Source organism: Vidua chalybeata, chromosome Z, assembly GCF_026979565.1.
Source record: "Vidua chalybeata isolate OUT-0048 chromosome Z, bVidCha1 merged haplotype, whole genome shotgun sequence".
In the NCBI taxonomy this organism is placed as follows: domain Eukaryota; kingdom Metazoa; phylum Chordata; class Aves; order Passeriformes; family Viduidae; genus Vidua; species Vidua chalybeata.
In genome coordinates, this window is record NC_071570.1 from 14,214,595 (window position 1) to 14,239,478 (window position 24,884).

Below are 24,884 nucleotides of genomic sequence, written 5' to 3' on the forward strand. Positions count from 1 at the left end.
GCTCTGTAGTGTAGAGGCTTGTGGTGAACTGCATGTGGATGGCTGAGGTTTTCAAATTTCTGTCTTTGAATGAAAAAGGAAGACATTATCTAAAGTTGTATTTCGTAGTAGGATTGTTATTTTAAAAATTACCTTAAAAATTGCTTGTATTTAAGTCTCCTGCGTTAAAGACATTTTCCAGAAATGCTGGTTTTTTTAGAATGAAGTTAGTTTACAAGATTTTCCAGAGATTGTAGACACTGTTTTTCTCCAGGGCTGAAATTTGGTAATGGCATCGAGGTAAAGGGATGGGTGCTCCCTTTTCTTCATCTTTTATTTCATATAACACACAGATTTAGGAAGCCTGAATATGGTAGTGAGGTTCTTCAGATCTGTGAAAAGCACACGAAGAGAAGCTGGTAGAGAGAGAAGTGCCCACAGTAGCCCGAGGTGCCCAAACAATGTCAGCCAGGTAGAAAAATGGGTGTTCAAGTAGTGATTTTAGTAATCCTTTCAGAAGGTCGGCTTACAATGAACTGCTTAATAATCAGCCAGTAGACTTATTGCCCTTTTGTGAGGTGTGATTTCTCCCTGGTGCTATTCTTATGAGCCAGAGGAGCGTGGAGAACCTGCAGAGCTCTGATAGCATTGTAACTCATGGGGCTGGCTATTTCAAGTTAAAGTAAATGCAGAGAGTGCCTCTGGAACAGAGAAAAATAATCACCTGAGGGGTGATTTCAGTTTTCCTGTAGATGTAAGTGCCAAGGCAATTACAGATGGTGTTTAGCAAAAAATGTGACAGCTATTATGGCAAATAAAGATCCCTGTATGGGCCATTCTGCTTAAGAGTTGGACTTGATGATCCTTGTGGGTCTCTTCCAACTCAAAATACTCTATGAAATCTGTGAAGGCATGAGTCTGCCTCTTCTTCTGAAGGTAGAGATAAGCAAGGTCTTTATCATCTATAAGAGGTTATTGAAATGTTTATTGCAACTAGCAGAGCATGGAGAACTTACATGATAAAAACTGTGTCAAGTTACTGCATTTTCTGTTGGTCTTCCTTGCTCTTACTACCTTTTCCACACTTGCTTTAGTTTGTACTTAGGAATCCTTGGAAGCTCTGTGCTTGAAAACCATTTATGATTACAGTGTAAAATAAAAACAGATTGCTTATTATGTGACTTTATGTACTTCTCTAGGCTGGTGAAGGGATTTCAGCTTTTTTTCTACAAAGATAACAAAAAGTCTTGTCATTTGGACTTACTGTTTAAATTCTTCTAGTTTGGTGGGGTTTCTTTGGTTTTTTCTCCCTTAAACTCCTTAGTGGTGTTTGTATACAAGTTTATGACACAGTTCTATGCTGTTCTTCCCTTCCCATTGTTTTAGGATCCTTCTTCCCCAAGGGCAAGTCCCACTCATTCACCACGTGAAAACGGTATTGATAAAGCCCGCCTACTGAAGAAGGATGCCTCCAGCAGTCCAGCATCTACAGCCTCTTCAGGAAGTTCCACTTCCCTCAAATCCAAGGAAATGGGTCTGGTAGGTAGCAGTCAGTGGTCCAGTTAGTCTTCTTTTTTGTAAAATCTGACTCTCCACTTTTCTGCATCTACTTGGCACAAATTGCCTCTCATTAAACATTTGAAGCTGAAATTGCCTACTGTTTTTCCGGATCTTTAAAGTATTATTGAGCTTTCTTCCTCAGCAGTATTTTCTGCCTTGTTTTGATTTCTTGTATTTCCTACATTTCTGTCAAATGAGTTGCAGATTTATTACAAGGAACAAGAATGGCTTAAGCATTGGTTTGGTGGTATTTTTGGAAGTAATAATTTACGGTTTAATGTGGCCTGTATATAGTCACTAAGAAGTTCTTCAGGCTTTTTTGTTAAACTTTTCTAAATAGGCTGTTATTCCTTGGAGGCTTTTTCTTGTAGTATCACTAATAATTTGATCTGATTCTCTGTGTCATGTTTTTTTTTTTTGTTTTTTTGTTTTTTTTTGATACCATCAACTGTGATGGTATTTTGGTTTTGCAGTCAGATTTTCTGTGTCAAATAATAATTGAGATATTTATGATTTCAAACTAAAGTGGTTTGGTAATGCATACTGTATTTTCCTGAAGAAAAAAATGAGCTCAGGCATTCCTTTTTATATGTCAGTAGAAGAGGGAAAATAACTTTCTACTTTTCTTATTTTAATTTTGGCAGCAATCAAAAAGGTCAACATTTCTCTCTCACGAGTTAATGTTGTTAGCATTGTGTGGATTTATGAAAATTGGCTAAGGGACTAGGTAGTAGGTGCCCAGCATCCCAGCTGCTGTTGTGATAAATTGTATAATATGGCCTGGATTAAAAATAATACTCATTTAATTTGTTTAATGATACCAGCATGAAAAAGCCAGCACGCCTGTTCTGAAATCCAGCACACCAACTCCTCGAGGTGATGTGCCAACCCCAGGCACTAGTGCAACTCCAGGACTCCGTCCAGGCCTTGGCAAACCTCCAACAATGGACCCTCTGGTTAACCAAGCTGGTAAATGCATTACCTCATGTTTTTTTATGGTTCCAAAATTAATCTTTGTTTTTACACATGTGACTGTTAACTAAATATATTGCTTTGTTCTTGATATCAAGAGAGGGCTTGATGAGAAGCAGATGTTTGGATTATCAGGAGTTTGAATATCTTTCTGTCTCTTAGTCTTCTTTGTTTACTTTTGTCTTTATCTTTTTCTGCAAATAATCCAGAGACCGAATGTAATATAAAAAGACTTCTCAGAAGTTTCTGGTACTTATTCTGCATGCAATTTCTTCTACAATCTTTGTCTGAGTCTACTAATATTTGCTGCAGTGCACAGCTTGACAAATGCCGGGGGAAGTTTACTTTTGCTATTCAGGCTGGTACACACAGTTGCTTCAGACATGAGCTGTGTAAACCATGTCTGTCAGCTTTACTGCTTAATTTGGCAAAGGAGAGATTAATGTAAACAGGGGAATATTACAGAAATGGAAATAGGTAATGCTAGAAGAGATTACTAGAAGTAATCAGCAAGTTCAGACTTCAGTAGATCTTATTTACCTTGAAAAGAGCTGGTGGTACTGACAGATTATGGCAATGTTTCTTGACAGTGTGTGAGAGGGGAAGGTAAGGTGTTTTAGGCGAGGAAAAGAAAGGGCTTCTTTCCTGTATGCAGAAATACATACATAAACCCACTTAATTTCGTTATTCTGTAGCTGCAGGTTTGCGGACACCGTTGGCAGTACCCGGACCATACCCTGCTCCATTTGGAATGGTACCTCATGCTGGCATGAATGGAGAGTTAACCAGTCCAGGGGCAGCCTATGCCAGTCTGCACAATATGTCACCCCAGATGAGTGCTGCTGCTGCTGCAGCTGCTGTGGTTGCCTATGGACGATCTCCTATGGTAGGCCATACGTTGCATGCAATCTCAGTCCTGTGAGTTGTGGTTCACTGAGAAAAGCTGCATGCTTCATTTAGCACTGCAGAATTCCCAACTCGTAACAGTGCCAGAGGCTTCACTGCATGCTTCACTTTGCTGAAGAAACAAATTTCAGTGTGGCTGAAGAAACAAATTTGCACCTTGAAAACAAAGAATTTCAGTGTATTAATGTATGTTTTCTTTGTCCTTCACCTTCATCAAGGCTTTAACTGATGAATAATTGCCAAAACCTTATTTTGTGGTGCTGTAAATGAAAAAGTAGTTTTGGTACACGTAAAGTATTTCACTGTAGCTGTGGTCATCTCCTTTTGTTGCTGGGCCACATTTGTATTCCATATAGACATAACAAATTAATCTTGAAGCATGTAAAAGTCTTTTTATCTGTGTCTCTGTCCCTGTATTTTGTTGGGTTTTTTTGCGGAAATCAACCTGAGTAGTTGGTCAGTACCTGTTTTGGAGCTCTGAGATCAGGTGTGTTAAGAATACTTGCCGTTGTGGGTGTAGTAAGTAATGGAACCTGGTAGTTATAGTGGCTGTCACACAGAATAACCTAGGGACCTGATTCTGTAAACATGAGCTTGATGGCAGCTTTCTGCATAGACAAACTTACCTACTTGTAAATTTGCAAAGTTGGATTTATACTTGTCAACTTCTCATTATTGTTTCTATGACCACTTTTTTCAAACTGGTAAACAGGGCTTTTGTGTGAAAATGTGCAAATTTTAAATAGCCTACACCCTCCTTTTAAAGCAATAACAATGTTTATTCTAATGTAATGTTCAGAAGAAAAACAGTCTTTTTGGTCAGAATTTCTGCTTGGATTATTTTATAAACATACTCAAGATATAAAAATTCAGTGGAATTGGAGTATGTAAAGAGAATGTTGTTTTTTTAAGCTGTGGACAAGCTTGTTTGCACCCCACAATGTGTCTGAGAGATCTCTCAGCTGCTGTGCCCACACAGAATGCTGTGGAGGCAGTGAGATCTTAGGTGGGACCCAGAGCTACTTTCCAGCACCACACTGTGCCAGCCTGAGCAATGCTAGCTCTCTCAGGACTGAAAAGCACTGGCATAGCTTGGTGCTGATATGGACTCTGATTCCAGGGCTAACACAGGACTCTCCCTGCTAACCAGGACTGCTGGGTAATGCTCAGTGTGTGAATGCATGATAAATTATTTTCTGCTTTTGTATGAGTGCTTCTATCAGAATGCTCAGGGAAAAGGTCTGGGTTTTGCCCCGCAGTGGAGGGTCATGCAGTTATCTGATACTGTGGGTAAAAGTCACCTTTTGATTATATGCGTAATATCTTGGGAGTGGAGAAAAGAGACTTGCTGAGAAATGGATGAGAAATTCCAAGTGTGAGATTAATTCACTTTTTGTTGTCAGGTTGGGTTTGATCCTTCTCCTCACATGAGAGTACCTGGAATCCCTCCAAATCTAGCAGGGATTCCTGGGGGAAAACCGTAAGTAACTTTTAACATTTTGGTAACATCTGCAATATTTAGAGGGTGTTACTAGAGGACACAAAAACAATAGGTTATTTACAGAAAGTTGTGTGAGAAAGTTTTCTACAAGAATGTAAACTCAGAAGGCTTTAGAAAATCTTAAAAAATCAGGGCGACAAGAGGGAATGAAGTTATATTTGTCAGTGAACAGGGATTTCAAAGGGTATCTTGTCTGGTTGTTTTTAAGAGGGTGTTTTAGACTTCTCTAGGTGAAATCTGCAGCATAAAAGTTCTCAAACGGTAGTTGTCATATCCCAAGTTGTCATTTCCAAGTTGTTGAAAGTATACTTTAAGGTTTTTTTTATTTCATTCTTTCTGGGGGAGGTTAAAGGGATGACAAACTAAATGGTAAATAGTGGTAAAATGTGTTAGATAAAAATATGTTGAAACTAAAATTTGCACTACACCAGGATAAATGTGTATTGCAGACTCCTGGTCTGGCACTTACTTTATCAGGCATGAGAGTCTGCAACTGATGACAGTAGGTATCTGGAGCAGTTACTTTAGCAACAAATTACACACACTTTGCATAATGGAGCAAGCTATTTAGAACTTTTGTGTGAGTGCAGCTGGAGACCAAAAGGATGATGAAGCAGTTGTGGAGCAGGTGGTGCATAGATGTAGAAGAGTTTCCACAGTAAGTTATTTTTATTTAAAAGTTTTGATTATTGGTGAAGCAGTTATTAAATAAAATGGTTCTGTGATGCTGTGACTTATTGACATTTCAATAAAATAAGTTCAGCAGCATACATGAGATGTTTCAGTAATTTGGCTTTGGTAGACCATTGACCCTGAACTTAACCAATACAGTAGACTCATAAGCATGTATGACCGCTGAAAATATGCAATTAATATGTTTAGGTATTTCTGGACAAGTAGTCTATGTGGGTACTAACAGAAGAAATTTAACTTAGCTGTTTTTCTGGAGAGAATGAAGTAGAGAGAACTAACAGTTTTTTCAACACTCTGTTAGAACTTGTTCTTTGTTCACACTTGGCAGTCAGTCCTGACTTCTCTTACAACAGGAACTTGCAATTAGAGTAGTTTTTCTCTACCTAGGTACTTACATAATTTTGAAACTTATTTAACATGTTGGACTTTCTGTGCAGGATGTTCATGTTACATAATGTCTGTTTACCAATCTACATTTAATTTTTCCTTTTACAGTTTCAGGAAACATTTAGAAACTATTACTTTTAGGATGCTGTGGTGAAAGTTATATCCTCACACATTTCTGTTTGCTTTGATTTTGGACTAGTGATACCTTGTAGTGTCTTGCAAACATCCTTGAAAGGATACCAGATTACAGGCCAAAAAAAAAGTGTATTTTCTTCTGATCTTTTCCTATAAGAATAGGAAAGCAGCAAACTTAGTTTGGAAAGCCATCCTGAATGTGTTTTTGTGGTTATCCACCATGCTTCTGGGAACAGGCTTAGCTATCTGTTGACAGTGTGAGAAACCTGTTAAATCTTGGTTGTACTTAAAGTTGGTGGTGTGTTGACAAGATTAGCCAAGTGAGGGCTCAATGAGTTGATGTTGTGTATCAAATGTGGTGTATTTAAATTTAGTGCAGTAAAGGTCAGGCTTTGTACTCAAAATTCAGACACAGTCTTGCTGACTTTCATAGAATTTGCCATACTTATATAAAAAGTATACTTTTAAAAATTGCATAATTGAATGGCTCTAAGCTTTTACTTCTAAACAAATGTATTCATAAGCTTTCAATAACATATTTCATTGCTTTGCAATATTTTATATTGTAATCTAGCAAAACCTATTTTTGTTCAGAGATTTTGTTCACAGAAATTTTCTGTGGCTGAGTTCTAGCTGTTACAGTGTTCAAGGACAGAATATGTATAGTGCTCTACTTTGTATCCTGGTAATTTAGCTGAATTACTGGGGTGGGGTGGGAACTGTGTGGGGGGTTGCTTGGTTTTTTTTAATGTTTTTGCTGCTTTATTCATACTGTTTCATATACTGCCTACTTTGATACATTCTCCCTAGTCACCACTTCATTGAATGTGTTCTGCAATGTTTAGGGTTTTTTGTGGTCATGTTACTTGTATATTTCTTCTAAAATTACTTGTTTGTTTATCTTAGTGAAGCAAGCCTAAAATTCCATAAACTCATGGAATTGACAGCTGTAAAACAATCTCATGTTTTAGTCTTGATTGGCTAGATGCTGTCTGCTACCTACAGCATTTACAAGTATCTCACCTACTTCAGGTTTTTCTCCTGTAGTTTCTCTAGAGAGCAGATATAACTGTGCAAACTGGTGGAGTATGCCTTGTTTATTTTCAAAGTCAGCCTTTTTCTCGACTGCTGATATGGTGACACATTGAATTTGTTTTATTAGATGTGAAGTTTTAGTTGCAAGTGGTACAGAGAATTTTCGAATTGAACTATTGAATCCCCACTCATGTTATGCTTTAGGCTGCACATTTTTTATCAGTGGTTATGGTTATACTGTTTTTTCACCCAAAAGAAAATTATGCTCCCTTCTTTCTAAAGAACAGACACTTCTGATAGCACACAGGTTTTTTTAAGCCTTGTATGTTCTGAGGTCTGTTACTGACCTGCTTGTTTGAAAAATGTGTAACCTGTTAAAAACCCACTTGGACATGAACATGTGGTGTCTTGAGTTGAATGCTTTTGTTCTGATGCATTTTAATATGCCCTGGACTGTGAGTTTTTGGTGTGTTAATTTTTATTTTTTTTTTTTTCCTCTTTACATAGTATTTCTAACAAGTACTTAGCTTTTATTCTTATGGATTTCTGGTTTTTGTGAACCATGCCTCCTAAGAGCTGGATTTTGGACTAAATACAGAGTTTCAAGATGAGTGGTAAGATTTATGTCCACAGTACTGCTTCCCTGGTGTCCAAAATTCTGAATTAATGGTAATATTGAGGACAAATATATTTTTCAGCATGTTTTCCCAGACAGTGAAAATTGCTGAAAATATATGTTTATTATTTTAGTAGGAAAGGGAAATTTTACATGGTAAATGTTAAATCTTCCTCCTTCTAATTATAAGCTGACTTTTCACTGTGTTTGTGGAGAGGTATACTATACTCTTTTGGAATTGCTTGATTTCAGTTCTGTTCTTCAGATCTTCATACTTTTACAGTGAACATACAATGAGAAATTTTGTAAAGGAAAGCTAATTTTACTGTATTATAAGAGATTAAGGGCTGTGTGCATCCCTGCCATTTATCTCTAAATAGAATAATTTGGTGACATGTATGAAGATGAAAATTTAGTCATTTCTGTACAAATATGTCTATCCTTATTTCTTGGCATTTTGTTCTATATGATGAAACAACACACTCAGATATTCACTGTTTCTTGTGATAATTACAATTAAAAATGATCTGGAGTGCAAAGAAAAGCTGAAATCAAAATGCAGTTATGAATGGAAGGAACTCTTTGCTTTCATGTTTTGCTGTCAGGGGTATTGTTCTGCTAGTTAAAGAAGTCTGCTTGAATTGAAGGGATGAAGTGGAAGTTTTTGAGGGTTTTTTTTTAAGACGTTACTTTAGTAGGCAGGAATTGTGTGCATTTGTAGATCAATCTGAATACCTAGAGTAGCTGGCAGGTAGTTTAGTTAATTTGCTGTATTCTTGGATAATGAATTTATTATCCTGAACTCTCCGCAGCATGTCAGATGATACTTACTTGCTGTATACTTATTTGGAAATTGGAGAATTAAGCTGAGAAACTGGTGTGTATTAGTATCACTTAACCATGTTGGTGTGCCCAGGAACTCTGCAGGTTCTCAGTGCTGCTTTGACATATGTGAGAGAAGTCTCTGGATGCAGTAATTCAGAAGACTATTTCCATTATTCAGAAATAATATAAGTATACTATTTCTCAGAACTCTTCTAAGCAAAAGGCACAGAAGTTTGTCTTGTAATTGTTGTTGTCATAATATTCTGTTAATATGTATTACTTGACATGTTTTAATTGCATTTTTATAAGATAAAATTATGGCTTTGTTGTTAGACCAACACAACAAAGGACTCTCCTTTGACCAAAGAGGGCTAATCACAGAATCCATTATAGGATAGCCATCTTTCACACGGACAGAATGCTCTGAGTGAGACACAAAACTGTGCTAGTCATGAGACTAAACAGCAGTTTCTGGCATACATAGTCAGTTCTAAAAGAAAAATGGGTGGTCAAAAGGTGCCTGTTAAGAAATAGTAAGCTTTAGAGAACTCAAGAATTTGCCAGATTTTGCTAGTTGTTGACTCCTTTGAGGTTAGATAATGAAAATTCTTGTCATTTTTGAGAATTGAGGCCTGTGAATATGTCTAGTGCACTAGAAATTAAATCTTCTGTAGGTATGGAACTGTAAGTATAGTCCTTCCCAGAAGTAGCAGGATCTCTCTCATGATGAAGAGGAAGCCAAGGGCTGCAGTGTTTGAGCTGCAAACAGTCTATTTGCACTGCTGCTGTCTCCTACGTTCTTCTGGAGACAGGCACTTCTCCATGTCCAGGGAGTGTCTGGAGTGTCAGTCTGGCAAGCCATGCAAGCCTTTTCAAGGTTAAAAGGTATTGTGTAGCAAAAGTTGTACCATAATACCTAGCAGAGACGAGTCACTAGACTACCATACTGTAAGTATGCTGGCATTGGTGATGTTAGCATTACATGCGACATATCTTCAAGCAAACAGGAGCATTTACTGTTTTGTGTGCTTGTCTTGGCAGAGGGATTTGGCAAAGTGTAGCCATTTCTTTCTACAGTGGATTGCAGATAAGTTGCACTGTAGAAAAAGCTGTCTTGACTTGTGAGAAACTATTGCTGGTCTGTTTGTTAGGCCATCAAAACTCAGTCATCCTGCGTCGTGATCAACCAGTCTTAGAAGCAAAGGCTAAAAAAGAGGGACTGCTTCTATGATTAGTATAGCCCCACTTTAAACACAGACATAGTAGTAAAATTCTACATGATTAAAAAATACACTGGGTAGGCCTCTGATGTTTCAAAGCATAAGAGTCACTACAGTTCTACAGTAAACAGAAAGTACTTGAAAAATGTTTCTATTGTCTCCCTCATACCTCATCTCAGCAAGAACTGAGGAGCTCTGTGTATGCACCTAAGCATTTCAAAACACTAATTATTTAGGTATTTTGAATTGAACAGAACGTTTAAGCTGTAACCTTCAAATAAAAAAAAAAAAGTAATGGACAAGTAGATTATTAATCTTGGACATGCTGGAAAAAATTGTCTAATACATGCTTAATTGTTTTATTTCAGTCCATGATAAAAGCAAGGGCAGGCTGAAACTTCAAAGTTGTACAGTTCTGTGTACTCTTACTGCTAACAAATACTCTGCAACTGACTTTGATCTGGGGCAAAGCTTTTCAGTGTCTTAATGCTATAACTCTATTTTTGGATTCTGTAGATGAACCTGAGCAGTTCAGCCTCAAGCAACCTTGTTGCCACTCCTATTCTGCTTCCTCTCCTGTCCTGTATCTGATCTATTTAGTGACTACCTACTTTGGGACAATCTTGTCTCTCTTCTTCACAGAAAGGAATGGGTTTCTAGTTAAGCCTTTATCATTACTGTAATTCTTCATACAGAAAGCCAGAAAGGGTCACATGGGACAAAATACATTTGATATACTGTGTGCCTTGTGTACATGTAAGGGAGCGAACATTGCACTTCCTTTCTTACCTTACATTTCCCATTCCTGACATTTCTGTGCCAAAAAAGATGTCATCTTTTGCACTTGCTCCTTCTCTATTTGTGTGTACTCTCTGAGTAAACTTTCTGCTTATACGCCCAACCATGAAACATGAATGAGTATAGGAATTGCCTACATATGCACTATTTCTCCTCTGTTTAAGAGCAGTTACTTTTAACCAGTTTTTACCCGTCACTTAAGAAAATGATATTGCATGAATTGACTATTTCCAATCTTAGTTTCTGTATGAAAGAGCTGTGGAGTTCTTTCATCTCTCCTCACGGTTTTTCAGAGGAATATCTTATGCCCAGGAGCAGAGCAGATTCAGTTGCTTTGTGATGTCTGTTCCAGAACCAAGCATCTTTCTTGTTTCTTCATTTCAAACTGTGTGGTACTTGGGAACATGTAATAAAATACCTTGAAAATACTAGCTTATTATTCAGGATAGAAGATTTAATAGAAATACCTGTTGCTGGGTTCTTGAAAGATGGATGGGATACTAATAGTTGAACTACAGTGATTGAAGATTTCTGAGAAAAAAAGTAGATTTGGAAAAGAAAGGGAAGTTCTGAACAAAAGACTATATTAGAAAAATAAATGTTTCAGTAGGGAGATGGCATCTTATTAGTGAAAGAAAAAAAGAGAATACTCATCTCTCACCATTTTTTATCCACTTCAGCCTCCTGAAGGATGCTGTTGATGTAACAACAGCATCAAAAGCATGAGCTATGGATGCACTTACAACAGAAGTAACAGAAAAGGAGCTCACTAGTGTAGCAAAAACCAGTCTTTTACAGTAGCATTTTCATTAGTAGTTAAAATAAGCAAACAAAGAACCCCCCCCCACATCTGAAATCTTTATTAGTTGGTATTTGTGCCCTTGTCCTTGAGCAGCGCTGACTTAGTTTTCAGTGACCATGAAAAAATAATTTCATGTACTTCCCCTGAGTAGTGTTTTTATTCAGTGCTAGAATGTCACTTACTCAACCCTCAGTTTCCACAAACTGGAAATCATGCAATGAATACAAATAAAAGGTATTTCTGAAGTGCCAAAAGTACCTGGAAAACTGAGCCTTTCCGGTTTTTCAATGTACAAATTCAAGAAAACATAATTATGAGAAGGTGATATCAGCTTTCTGGTGAAATCTGTGTGCAACCACTCTATGTTTCTATTTTCTGTTTAAAGCACTACTTACCAGCTGGAAAGAGGGGTATATGAGCACAACCAGTGGTGATGTTACAGATGAGGTGCAAGAATCAAGCAAAACTTTGGCTTGTGGTACTGCAAGGCAACAGGTGCAAGCCTCATGGAAGGAGGGTAGTGCCTGGTGGGGACTGCTGCTGTAAGACTTGTGATGATGAGACTTGCAGCTGCTAGCTAGAAACCAGGGGCTGAAAGGTCTTTTGATTATCTAAGTGGCTAAGGGATAGCAGCCATGACCTTGATCTGTAGAGTTAAGGGTGGAATTTAACCTGCTTCCCCATTACACAAATACTTTGTCTGAGTCAAGTTGAAAATTTCTATTGTGAATCTTTGTCTCCATCTGAGGTTTCATCTGCCTGTATTACTTGGCACTGTAGTTCTGATTTTTGTGCAATGATTGGCAAAAAAACTAAAATTAAAAATACTGTGTTTTTCTTGCATTGTAGTTCTGTAACGGCTGATTTTTTAAATTGTTTTGTCTTCTCTCTTTCCCTTCCCCAAAAGAGCCTACTCCTTTCATGTTACTGCAGATGGTCAGATGCAGCCAGTTCCTTTCCCTCCTGATGCCCTCATCGGTCCAGGAATCCCTCGCCATGCCCGTCAGATCAACACCCTGAACCACGGGGAAGTTGTGTGTGCAGTTACCATCAGCAACCCCACGAGACATGTGTACACGGGTGGGAAGGGGTGTGTCAAGGTTTGGGACATCAGTCAGCCTGGCAACAAGAGCCCTGTCTCTCAGCTGGACTGCCTGGTAGGTGAACAGGAATTTATGCACAAGGGTAGCTTCTCCTTAGAGACTCAAAAAAAAAGTCCTTGTTTGGATTTTGTTCATATTAGAAGGAAATAGCAGGCAGATCTGTTTCCAGATGTCCTTTTTTTCTTCAATACATAACGGTGTTACAGAGAATAGTGCTGGTTTGTTTAGTGATAATTATCACTGAGGGTGATATGTATGTCATGTTTTGAATAAAACGTAATATTTTTTCCCCTTTCTAGTTATACTGATGATTTTTGGCATGAGTTTAAAAGGAATGTAGCTTGTCTTATGCAGGGCTGCAGAGAACCTTCCTAGGTCTTTCACTCACACAAGGACCGAAAACCTTATTTCTGTAAGGTGATAGCAGCCACATGCTGAAACACGTACCAAAGGTCACTTAAAGTTTCGCTATGAATTTTGTTCATGATCCACTAGATATACATATAGACTGGTTATTTTCACATGTGCAGGGTACAAAAGGGACTGGGTACAATAGTATAGGTAGCTGAAAAGTTAGCTCAAAAAAGGTAATGGCAGTAAGAGATGCTTCTCACTAGAAGCAGCATAGAGGTTTGTACAGTGTTAACTGAGAAGACTTAATGTTGTCAAGCACAGCAATACGTATTGTAAATGAAAATTCTAGCTTCAGTGTAGATCAAATTAAATGTGGTAGGGGTTTTTACCTTTTATCGTTTCTTTACTGCTATCATTTTGTAATTGCTGAGTAGTAATAGTGAAGTTGAATATTCTGTTCTGTGGCAGGTATATCTGTCTGGATGCAGAGCCTTCATGTTAGTTAGGGAGCAGTAATGACTGATTAAGTCAACATTTTCACTGCCCTACTTACTGCTCCTTTCCTGTAAATTAGAAGAAATATACCATAATAGAAATGCTGTTAACTAATTCTTCCAGTGTTTTTTTTCTGTCTTGAGTTACATATCTTAATCATCAATTTTGTAAAAAAACTGTTGCCAGTCAAGCAAGGTGGTAATAAGGAAAGGTAGAAATGTCTTCTGTCACTAACTCCCCTGCAGTACCTCCAAATCAACAATAATATAATGAATGAGAGATCAATATGTACAATAAGAATCATGTTGAACAACAAAGGACCAACATAAATACAAGACCAAAACGGGAATCCTTAATCTTTCAACTTTAATACTGTGAATGCAAAATATTATTTAAAAGAAAAATTCAAAAATCTGAAGCACATGAAACTAGAACGACATTTTCATATAGGGCTGTTAAATGCCAAATGAAAGGTCATTTGCTTTAATATTTCTATTGTTGGTGACCTTCACTGATGGAGTACATTTGCAGAAAAGCAAGCTTACTTTGGCTCTGTTTTTGTGTAATGAGATAGAAAACTTGCCATTTGTAAGGTTTGAAATAGAGTAGACTGTGGCAACAGGAGTCTGCAGTTTTAATTTTTGCAGCTGCAGTTTGTAATTAGTGATGAGAAAGTAGGTGTTTCCAACCTTTTAGGATCTGCTGGCTCCTCTTCATACTTTGGTAATGGAAAAAGTACCAAACTGCTTGAAACTGTGATGCAGTCAGAATTATATTAGTGGTCATTACTGGCAGGCATGTAACTGAGGTGATTTGTGTTGTACAGAACAGAGATAACTACATCCGCTCCTGTAAATTGCTGCCTGATGGATGCACCCTCATAGTTGGCGGGGAAGCCAGCACATTATCCATATGGGACCTAGCAGCTCCAACTCCTCGTATAAAAGCAGAGCTGACATCCTCAGCACCTGCCTGCTATGCTCTGGCTATCAGCCCTGACTCCAAGGTGTGCTTTTCCTGCTGTAGTGATGGGAACATTGCGGTGTGGGATCTGCACAATCAGACATTGGTCAGGTGAGTTGTTGTTTACAGAAAATTTTAGTAGAAGTTACTCTTTGGACAGCTATATAAATATTTCTCTCCCTGAATAGGGTTTATAACAGCAAAGTAAATAGTGTCTCTTATTCAGAGGAGAGGTTTACACCCAAGTCAGGCAGAAATTAGTTTTAGTAGCTTCAGCTAGTCTTGGAAGATATGCTTTCAGGGCTTGTCCATAACCTGCTGTAATCAATGTAAAAGCTCCTGCAGGTCTTTATTATTTGGGATTGGTCTGCAGCTTTCTACAAGCAATGTTCTTGCTGTTTTGTTACTGGTATGGACTAAACATACCTTTTAGGGAACACTTTGAGGTTTGTTCTTTTCCTTTGTCTTAAGCCTTGTTAAGTAAAAAGGAGTATTTTCAATTCTTATTTAGTGATAGTAAGTAGTAAAATTAATCTTACAAAAGTGGTTGAAAGGGTGGATCCTCTCAGTTCTTTAGGAAAGCAGAGGGGCTTAGTGTAAGATAAATTTAGTTTAGGCTTACCAAAGCAGTGATGGCTTACAATATTTTGAGAAGAGTGAGTCTAATTTTGGAAAGTCCATAATACCTTGAAAGTTCTGAACACAAAAACTAAAGAATATGCTTAGTCTGCTGTGTTTCAGTTAAACTTCTGTATATCCATAATTAGCTGAAAATTACATGCAGAGAGTCACGTTAATGTGCATGCAAATTTTACTTTCTGTTGAACTTTAGGTCAATAAATACAATTTTAGTTATATAAAGTTTTCACTTCATCGTGTGCATGCTTAGTCCCTGTAAAGGCGCACTCTGCGACATCTATACACATCTGTGAATGTCCTGCTTTTTAAATGTTTTCTGTATGTGTTCCCACCACTTGTGTGCTGATCTTGCTGGTTGATAGCACATGGAATTTTGCAACCAGAGCTACTAAACAAAACATGCCGTGTGACCTTTCTGTGGCAGTTCTTGGTGATTCATACCCTTCCTTCCTAAGCTAGTTGTCTTTTCCCCACCTGCCCTCCACCTTTCACAGTGAGGCATAGGACTTTGCTAAAGCTAATTGCTGATGAAAAATGCAGGAGCTTCAGAATGCTTTTGGCAAAGGATTAAGAAAAACTTGAGATGACCTTCTGGTTGCTGAAAGCTGAGAGTTGCTAATGAGAAGGTTATAAAACAAACAGCTCCATTTACATTTTTCTAATCTCCTGCCACAGAGAATGCAACTTTGTGACTCGGCAATGGTTGTGTTTAACTATCTGGATCTCTATCTGGATCCCTTTCTATTAGTATATCTGCTTGTTATTTATCTTCTTGACTTGCAGCCAAAGAAAAATACAGAAGCTGTTTTCTGAAATTGGAGGGTTTATTCTCTGACTGCTTCAATTTTATCTGAGTTATCCTTAGTGGTTTTAACTGTAGTTACTCTGCTTTAATATTCTCACAAGTGGGTTTGGTTTTTTGGGGGGTTTTGTTGTTTTGTTTTCTTTTTTCAAAACCTGATAGGAAATATTTGACTTTATACAGCTAGCCATGATGCAGATCATTTCTCTAGCACCTGGAAAATGTTTTTTTTTAATACTGGTAATTAATGCTCAGTGAGAGGGAGGGGCTGATTCTTGCTCATCATCAGACACAGAACAGATGACACATGTACAGAGTCCAAAACTAACACCACAACAGTGTTTACCTTGAGCTCTGGCAGGAAATCATTAGTCAATCTGGTTTGTTTTATCAGGCAATTCCAGGGCCACACAGATGGAGCCAGCTGTATTGACATTTCTAATGATGGTACCAAGCTCTGGACAGGAGGTTTGGATAACACTGTCAGATCCTGGGACTTGAGAGAAGGAAGACAGCTACAACAGCATGACTTCACATCACAGGTAACCGGATTTTCCTACAACTTGTGGCAATATGTGGGGTGGGAAGGAAACCCTTAGGATCAAAGGTAAGACTGAGCCCAGTAGAACTGGCAGATTGTTCCCTCTCTTCCTTTTTGCTGCTCACAACACAATATTTTGAAGCTTTTTTATGTGCTTAGATTGCAGAAGAAAATTATAGCCTGACACTACTCTTTTCCTATTTTTCTAAGTTGATATGTAAAAACAGGGGTTATTTAGTTAATCAAATTTTGAACTGCAGTTTCGCTATTGAACTATGTAAATTTGCCCTTATCTCTCTCTCTCTCTCTCTCTCTCTCTCCCTTTCCCAAATAATTTTAACTGTAGAAAAAATTATCTATAGGAAAAAAATTAAAAGGTGTAAATATGGTATCATTTTCAGATATTTTCCCTTGGTTATTGTCCAACTGGTGAATGGCTAGCTGTGGGAATGGAGAGCAGCAATGTTGAAGTGCTACATGTAAATAAACCAGACAAGTATCAACTGCACCTTCATGAGAGCTGTGTGCTGTCACTCAAGTTTGCTTACTGTGGTAAGTTGCCCTGAACATAGAACTGGAGGTCAGGGCTCTTAATTCATGTTTTACTGATTAGTTATTTCATAGTCATTAGTTATTACATCTCAGTTTTTTAAGTAATGCATAAATATCTCTGCTTTATGAATTCAAATGCACTTATCTACAAACAGCCATCTGTTTGTCTAGAGGCTGCTGTGAGTATTGATTCATGTGTAAAAAGCTATTTCTTTTTGAAGTTTAGGGATTTCATAGTATGTAACATCCTGCAAACGTGCTGAGCATCCACATTGATTGTAAGCAAAAGTACTGTGTTGATGCATAGTAAGAGCTTTTATAAGGATAATTAGTTAAAAATTTCATTGATGTGAATTGAAAACCCCAAATTTATCAGTTGTCTCTTTCATGTTTCTGTAATCCTTCTCGTTTATATTCTAGGTAAATGGTTTGTGAGTACTGGGAAAGATAACCTTCTTAATGCTTGGAGAACTCCTTATGGAGCCAGTATCTTCCAGGTGAGGATGACGTTGCTTTTAATGAAAAAAAAAAAAAAAAAAAACCCAAAACAAAACAAAAAAATCCAAAAAAAACAAAAAAAAACCCCTACAAACAAACAAACAAAAACCAAAAACAAAACCAAAAAAACAAACAAACAAACAAATAAACAAAAAACACAACCCAAACATGCAGAGTTCCAGGAGTGGATTCAGATATCTTCACATATGTCATCTACCTAAAATGAGATGATGAAATGAGGGTAAAAAGACTTCTTTTCAATGATGTAATATATTTCTATTTTTCTTCTAGTCCAAAGAATCTTCATCAGTGCTTAGCTGTGACATCTCTGTGGATGATAAGTACATAGTCACTGGCTCTGGAGACAAAAAGGCTACAGTCTATGAAGTTATCTACTGAAAAATATGATGGGGATATTCTTTTAGAGGTTGAACTGGGCCAAAATTGTTTGTAGAAGTAGAAAGGTTTTGAATTTTTGAAAGGAACAAAAGTGTTGAGGTTCCAGATCTTGCCATGAAACTACTCCAATTTTTCAAAATAGAAGGCAACATCCACCAACTAAGTGTTGGCTACGTGGACCAGACGGAACACAGAAGCAAGATGGACAAATGTAGCCTAGGTTTTTGACATAATTTTTAAAAGCCAAGTCTACTGAAGAATGTTGGAGCCTTTTATTTTTTTTCTTTTTGTGACCTCATGCAAATTTTACTCATTGCCTGAATATGGGGGATAAATACCTTTCTGTTCTTGCAGTTCAAGTTGCATTCTGTCCTGGGTAGAGCAGCAGTGTCTCAGATGAACTTGTTTCCTGGTTTTGCATCTTGTGATATGTTTTTGTATTTTTGTTGAAGGTCAAACATTTGTATAAACTGTAAATATATTTAGTTTACTACAGTAAAGGCTTTAGTACCAACAACCAGTCTTCCCCCTTGCCCTCTCCCTGCTTGCCCTGCTTATTTAAAATTAAAAACCTTTTGGGGATATAAGTACCTTTTTAGAAGCAAAAGCAAACACTATGTATAGTTTGAAAATGGTGTCTTATTCTTTATAACTATTCTTAGATTCCTTTATCATACTTCAGAGTAGTTGATTTGACATACTAGGGTATCAAGTCCAGTAGATATTGTCTTGTTCTACGGAAAACTTAAAGGCAGTTTTGTACTAATTATAGTGTAAATATAAAAATTGAACATTTCATGAAACTGTGCAGTTTAAGTTTATTCTGATGTCCCATGTATATGTTCTTTGGCAGATACAGTAATATGTGCCTCATCATAACTCATTTGGTCATTTTTCTAGAAGAGGAGGTGACTTCTCTGTCCTTTATTTCCCCCAGCTGAACAGAATTCATGTGAGACTACATTTCAACTAAGTACATCAGAGCCTTTATTTGTTATATGAGGATGTCTGTGATTAGATAAGTTGCATCCTTCATGTTTTACGGAGAAATGGTAGTTAATGACCATTTCCTTTTTAAAGTCTTGTCTATACTTAGATACTCAGGTAAATTTAACTAAATTACCAAAAGTGTGAGTTTACAGGGGATTGCTTAAAGATGTTAAATTACTTGCAGAGTTGCAAGTGAAGTAAATTAACCTAAACCAAGTTAAACTTGCTTCTTAATTTCTTGTGAGAATATTGACAAAGGAATATTTTGATTTTTAACTAATCCACTCTACAAATTAATAAGAATTAATTTTCCTGAGTGTCCCACATTACGCAGGCCTGTAGACTCTACGTATTCATGCTGAGCAGTCTGAGTCTTTTCCGTTGTCGCATCACTGTGTGACATCTGTGAAGAGCCATGATAAGCAGCCAGTTACCAAAGCTATGCATCTTCAAGTTTTCTTGGTGTACTCAAGAGCAGTGGATGAGGACAGAAGGTGTTCACTTTATTCAACTGCTATTTTTTCAGTCTAATGTGTTCTACCACTGTGTGCTAGACAACAAACTTTGCTGTTGCACTGGTGAGAGCCATACATTTCCTACATTCTGTAATTTGGTTATAATTTCTGTTGATAACAGAGAATACAGATGAACAGAAGGATATCATTGAACAATTAGTTTAGATTACACAAATTGACAGAAGAAGAGCTGCTTTCTCATTTTACTAGCATTTGACGATGGCCTATGTCCCTGCTCTTTCAAAGACATGTAGCTAGGAAGAAACAAACTTGACTGACAGATGCGTTGATTGGAGAAGGAATTTTTCATCTGGGGGCAAATTTTATCTAAGTTTCTAGTCTGAAGAGACACAGGTTTTCTTTTCAATTTACATGACCATTCTACTGAAATCAAATTATAGCATCTAGAACTGTAATAGCCTTAACGTATTAACATTCAAATCAGAATGTAAAATATTACCCATTCAGGATCATCTGTCTCCTAGACTTTTAAAATTAACATTGTATCAATATGTATCCATATATATATATCTTTGATGATTGCTTCATTGTTAATTTGTAACTGTATGAAAATGACATTTTAGATGCTGGTCATGTTGCTTTCAGACATAGTGGGGCAAAAAGCAGAATCATCAGGCTTTCCAAAGAATTAACTATATTTGCTACACTGAAATACTGGGAAATGCTATGCCATTTTTTAAAGGGAAAATTTTAAAACAAGATTATTTACAAGATTACTTGATTTTTACACTTTTCATATTTAAATTTCTCTGAACATCTGGCTCTGGCAGTGATCATTGACTTTAGCAGCACTGGCAAATTTGCTTTAGTTAGGACCTTTCGGGTTTTTGCCAAACTGCTATCACCTTGGCTTTTACTTTATAGGTATCCTTTTGCTGTTCGTTGAAGTCAATATCAGAGGAACCAAGAATGCAAGTAACCTTACACATCTATATCAATTTAAAAAACCCCACAAATGTAATTGGTTTGCTATATGTTGTGACATAGGGCTTGCTAATAAGATCACACTTGTCAATCAGGAGGTTGAAAATCATTGTGTCAGGAAAATCATAAAATACCTTGTTTTCTTGGCTTCTAGAATGTACACTGTGTCAGAGCAGTTATGGAATCAGAAATTTATGTGAATGAATGTAATCATATTTGTACCATGTATTTCTTGATTGTAATTATGAAATTCATTCCTTTTTTTCCTCCCATCATATCTTTAAGCCTTGTGTCTGAAAAGTAGTGGATACATCTGAAAGCTTCTGGATGCATCATCCATACTTGTGGATGAGTAGTTCTCTCCATTTGTTGTTTCAGATTTCACTTAATGTTTATAAAATCGTGAGTCTTTTCATTTGTCAGACAGTAAACCATATTCTACTTGCAGATGTATTTTTAAATGAAAAATAGATTTGCTAAACTCCTAGCATATCTGTCTACGCAATTACCTAAAAGATGTAAAACTTTTGAAGCTTAAAACTTCTGTAAGTTCTTGTAGCCCTGTGTAAAGTAGTGGGTGGAAATATTGCATATTGAATGAAGAAACAGACTAACCAACATCATCAGTAACAGAAAAGACACTGGGAAAACCATATGGGAAAGAGAAGTGCACCAGTAACTATTGTATAGGTAATTAATTTTTTTGTGGGGGGTCAACTTAAATACAGTCCTAAAAGATTCCTTTGGTTAGCCCCTTTTTGGGATAGTCTTTGTGTGCTGGGTGGCCTTCAGTATTCAGAGATGTCTGAATGCCACTCTGGCAAATGCTAGTTCTGGATAGAAGCAGGGAGTTCTTAAAAAAGACATTTTGTATGTCAGTGCAAAAAATAAGTGTTGAAGAGGGGATTTGTGGTAATACCAATTCAACTGAACAAAATCCTTTGTCAGCTTTAATATGTATATTTTGTATATGTGCACTTGTTATAACCCTTCATAAATCAATTGTGCAGAAAGTCATGATATCATTCCACAGAATGTATTTGTCAGTGTGTCAGACTTTCTTTTTTATTATAATTCCAAGCATTGATATTTCCCCATGTTAGCCCACAAGCCACTGGTATCTGAAAAAGAATTTTCATCTACATTAGTTCTTTGTAACTCACTTGGCATTTCAAAGGCTTTTTTTCCTTTAAAGGAAAGAGAGAGCACTAAATGAACATCATTTTCACAGACTGCTCAACAAGTGTTATTTTTTAATATAAACATTAATGTAGAATCTGTCATCTAGTCTCATACATACTTCTATGTATGAATGATTGACCATAATTTTTGGGTCATATTTTTGCATTGGTGATGAAAGTAGAATTTCAGAAGCTTCTAAGTTACTCAAGTAGCTTTAACTCAGATTGACAAACTGATTTTTGGTTTTGATGTTTAATTCCTGATAGGGTTTTTTGTTTGTTTGTAATTTTGTGGAATGACCAGCCCACTTAGGAGCCCATGGGATTATGTAGTTTAGTTAGAATAGTCTTTCATATTTTTTATTATATTGGTGCAATTTTGAGTTGATGGGGAAATTCCACCATTCTGTTAATTAAGAAAGGTGGATTTTGAAGTTTTTGGGCTAAGGAGGAGTACAGACTTCTGATTTCGCACTACTGATAAAGTGTTTAACCTTTAAATCACTTCACTGGATAATCTGGACTGACTCCAACTTCGCTGTCTCTTTGAAGGATTTTGGTTTTTTCTCCTACCAGAAACACACAGAAAGAATTTGAGAACGTAGGTCTATGTAAGACTTCAGCCAATTCATTCTGTCCTGCCAGACAGACATGACATACTTCATTACATAATGGGGAAGGTGAAGGAACTCAGAGTTGAACCTGACAAAAATCAGAATGCAGGAGAGTTCATGGCAGGGAAATTCATGGACAGAATCATTCAGTTAGAAAAACCCTCCAAGATCATCTCGTCCAACCTTTGACTGAACATTACGTGTAAACTAAACAATAGCATTATGTGCTGCTTCCAGTCATTTCTTGAACACCTGTGGGATGGGTGACTCTACCACTTCCCTGGGCAGCCTGCTCCAATGCTTGATAACTTTATCCATGAGAAAATTCTTCCTGAGGTCCAACCCTGAACCTCCCCTGGCTCAGCTTGAAGCTGTGTCCTCTTATCCTGTGGCTGAGAAGAGAGGCCAAGTGACACCCAACTTGCTACAACCTCATTTCAGGGATTTGTAGAGTGATGAAGTCTCCCCTGAGCCTTTTCTCCATCTAAACAATCCCAGTTCCCTCACTCCTTAAAAGACTTGTGCTCCGGACTCTTCAGCAGCTTCTTTGCCCTTCTCTGAACACACCTCAATGTCCTTGTCATAAATGGCCTAAAACAGAGCACAGGATTTGAAGTGCAGCCTTTCCAGTGACAGGGACAGGGAAAATCCCAGCCCTAGTCCTGCTAGCCACACTATTGCTGACACTAAGCAGGACACCATTAGCCACCTTAGACACTTAGTCACACTGCAGGACAAGGGAAAATGAAAACATAGAAACATATACATTTTAGGTGTAATCTAACATGCAATTGCACAATTCACCTAGGATGAGATTTCAGTCAGAGTTCACCGATTTCTGTTTCTCTATAAAGTTGTTCAAATGTTTCTGCATAATTATTCAAGGACACTTGAGTTGTGTGTTTGAACTGGAAGTGGACATTTCTTTGATATCCATAAACATCTAGTCATCTCATCCTAAGAGGAAAGAGAGTTAACTCACAGCCAGTTCTCAACATTTACTATTAACTTTTATTTCTGTAGCTCAAGATCTGCTTCCAAGCACTTGATAATCCCATTTTCAGCAACATGCTCCCAAATGTCCCACTGCAGCTTAAGTGCTTAGTGCCATGTGGTAGATTTTGCGAGGGAAACCAGACATATAAGAACTGTGTGCTTAAAAAAATCTGTCCTATATCTTACTGACATTCCTGAGAAATTTACCCAGTGTTTCTACTCTGCTATATGGCAGAGCTCAAATATTCACTGAAACATGTTCTAAAATCAGCAGAAAGTATGTTTTGAACATATTTGAAGCACATGGGTAGGCTTGGGGTTTTTTTTTTGTTTGGTTTGTGTTTTTTCACAATTTTCTGTTAATTTCTTTTTTTCTTCTGACATTACTTTAAAAAGTATGAATTGAATACAACAAGGAAACATGAAGGGAAATCAGAAGAATGAATAATAGTCTTCAGAGGGCAGAATGTTGTTGAAGATGCAAAGAACCTACTGCTTCTATGATACATTAATTCTTGAGAGAGCTGAATTTCTATTTCCTTGAGATTAAACATGCTGCTCAGAAAACTGAATACCAAAAAAATGTCTGTTGTGGGGACAAATGTTGGTTATCATTTTCAAATCTGAGCAGGGTTTTTTGTGGGGTTTGGGGTTTTTCCCCCCATATTTTTTAGGTCTGGGTCTCACAGTTCACTCTGAGAAGCTGAACAGCAGTCCATGTTCTTTCTGGCTCTATGCTTTACTATGCATTAATAAGAATTTAGTTGCCTGTTAATGATAGATACATGAAAATCTGATTGCATATTTTAGTGGATAGCTGCATAATTATATTGGGCAGTGTCTGCTGAAATGATTTCCCTCACTAAAGCAAGCACTGAGATACAAGATAGCTGCATTATTCTATACTCATACTTCTATTGTTTATGGAATTCTTGGTTTGGCGTAGTTGACTCTTCCTAGAAAAAATTCTGTGGTGGCTTCTGAGGTAAAACGTAAAGTTACGAGATTTTTCCTGTCCTATAATTTCACATGTAATTTTGCCCATATTTTGTAAGGTTATGTTGATTCATAAAAGAGATGGTGCAAGGAACTCAACATTTCTATTGTGTACATCTTGGCAAGGATTGCCTTTGCTATGTTCACAGCACAAAGGTATCTCTCAAACCCTGTTTCAAAATCCTGTTTTCTGCCAAATATGAGTTTGAGGTGACGATAACACATAGTCTGGAGACTAAACAATCAAACATACTGTTATCATTATCACTTTTGTATATGCTGTCATTAACATAGAAAATGGAGATGATAGCCTGTAACTGCAAACAATAAATGCTGTTTTCCCTTTGAGCACTGATTTTAATGGCAATTTAAAGAAGTTAACAAGCAGAATGAAGGGGTCATAAATGAAAGATAACCCACAGCAGTTGGAAACTGAGAAATCCTTGTTACTTTCCTGGTAGTGAGCCTAATTTGTTTAAAATAAAATCCATCTGCTCATTTCACAGCCTTTGTCACACTTCCTTCAGCGATCCACAGTGGATTACGCCCTTACCTTAAAACCTCTCTGCAATTATGATAAGTTAATAACTCTTATTTTGTGGTTTGCTGTAGCATAAAGTTTTGCAGACCAAGGAAGATGCCCTTTATTCTTAAAGAATAGTCAGCTATTGGAATTTTTTTTGCAGTTGGACAAAATTTTTTAAAAATTAGATTTCAAATAAATATGCAATCTGATGGCTTTGCAAATTCAAAGTGTTTTCTAATTGTTGATGAACAGCCCAAACAGTGCTGTTAAGTATGCAAATGTCCTTAATGTCAGTCTGGTTTTTGCTTAGCATGCCATGCATGCCACAAAACTTTAGAGTGATTCA

General features: G+C 37.1%; 1 protein-coding gene across 4 annotated transcripts in view; it reads left to right on the forward strand.

The window, feature by feature from the left end:
- The window catches only part of TLE1 (TLE family member 1, transcriptional corepressor), a 72,962-nt gene extending 51,514 nt beyond the window's left edge, over positions 1 to 21,448 (forward strand). For all 4 annotated transcript variants that reach the window (XM_053968901.1, XM_053968904.1, XM_053968902.1 and 1 more), the window contains 10 exons: positions 1,366 to 1,518; positions 2,364 to 2,508; positions 3,207 to 3,397; positions 4,821 to 4,897; positions 12,337 to 12,586; positions 14,208 to 14,455; positions 16,180 to 16,327; positions 16,728 to 16,878; positions 17,299 to 17,375; positions 17,668 to 21,448. In XM_053968901.1, the coding sequence (XP_053824876.1) occupies positions 1,366 to 1,518; positions 2,364 to 2,508; positions 3,207 to 3,397; positions 4,821 to 4,897; positions 12,337 to 12,586; positions 14,208 to 14,455; positions 16,180 to 16,327; positions 16,728 to 16,878; positions 17,299 to 17,375; positions 17,668 to 17,775 (1,548 nt within the window). In that variant the 3' untranslated portion in view covers positions 17,776 to 21,448. The remainder of the gene's footprint in view (positions 1 to 1,365; positions 1,519 to 2,363; positions 2,509 to 3,206; positions 3,398 to 4,820; positions 4,898 to 12,336; positions 12,587 to 14,207; positions 14,456 to 16,179; positions 16,328 to 16,727; positions 16,879 to 17,298; positions 17,376 to 17,667) is intronic.
- The last annotated feature ends 3,436 nt before the right edge of the window (positions 21,449 to 24,884 follow it).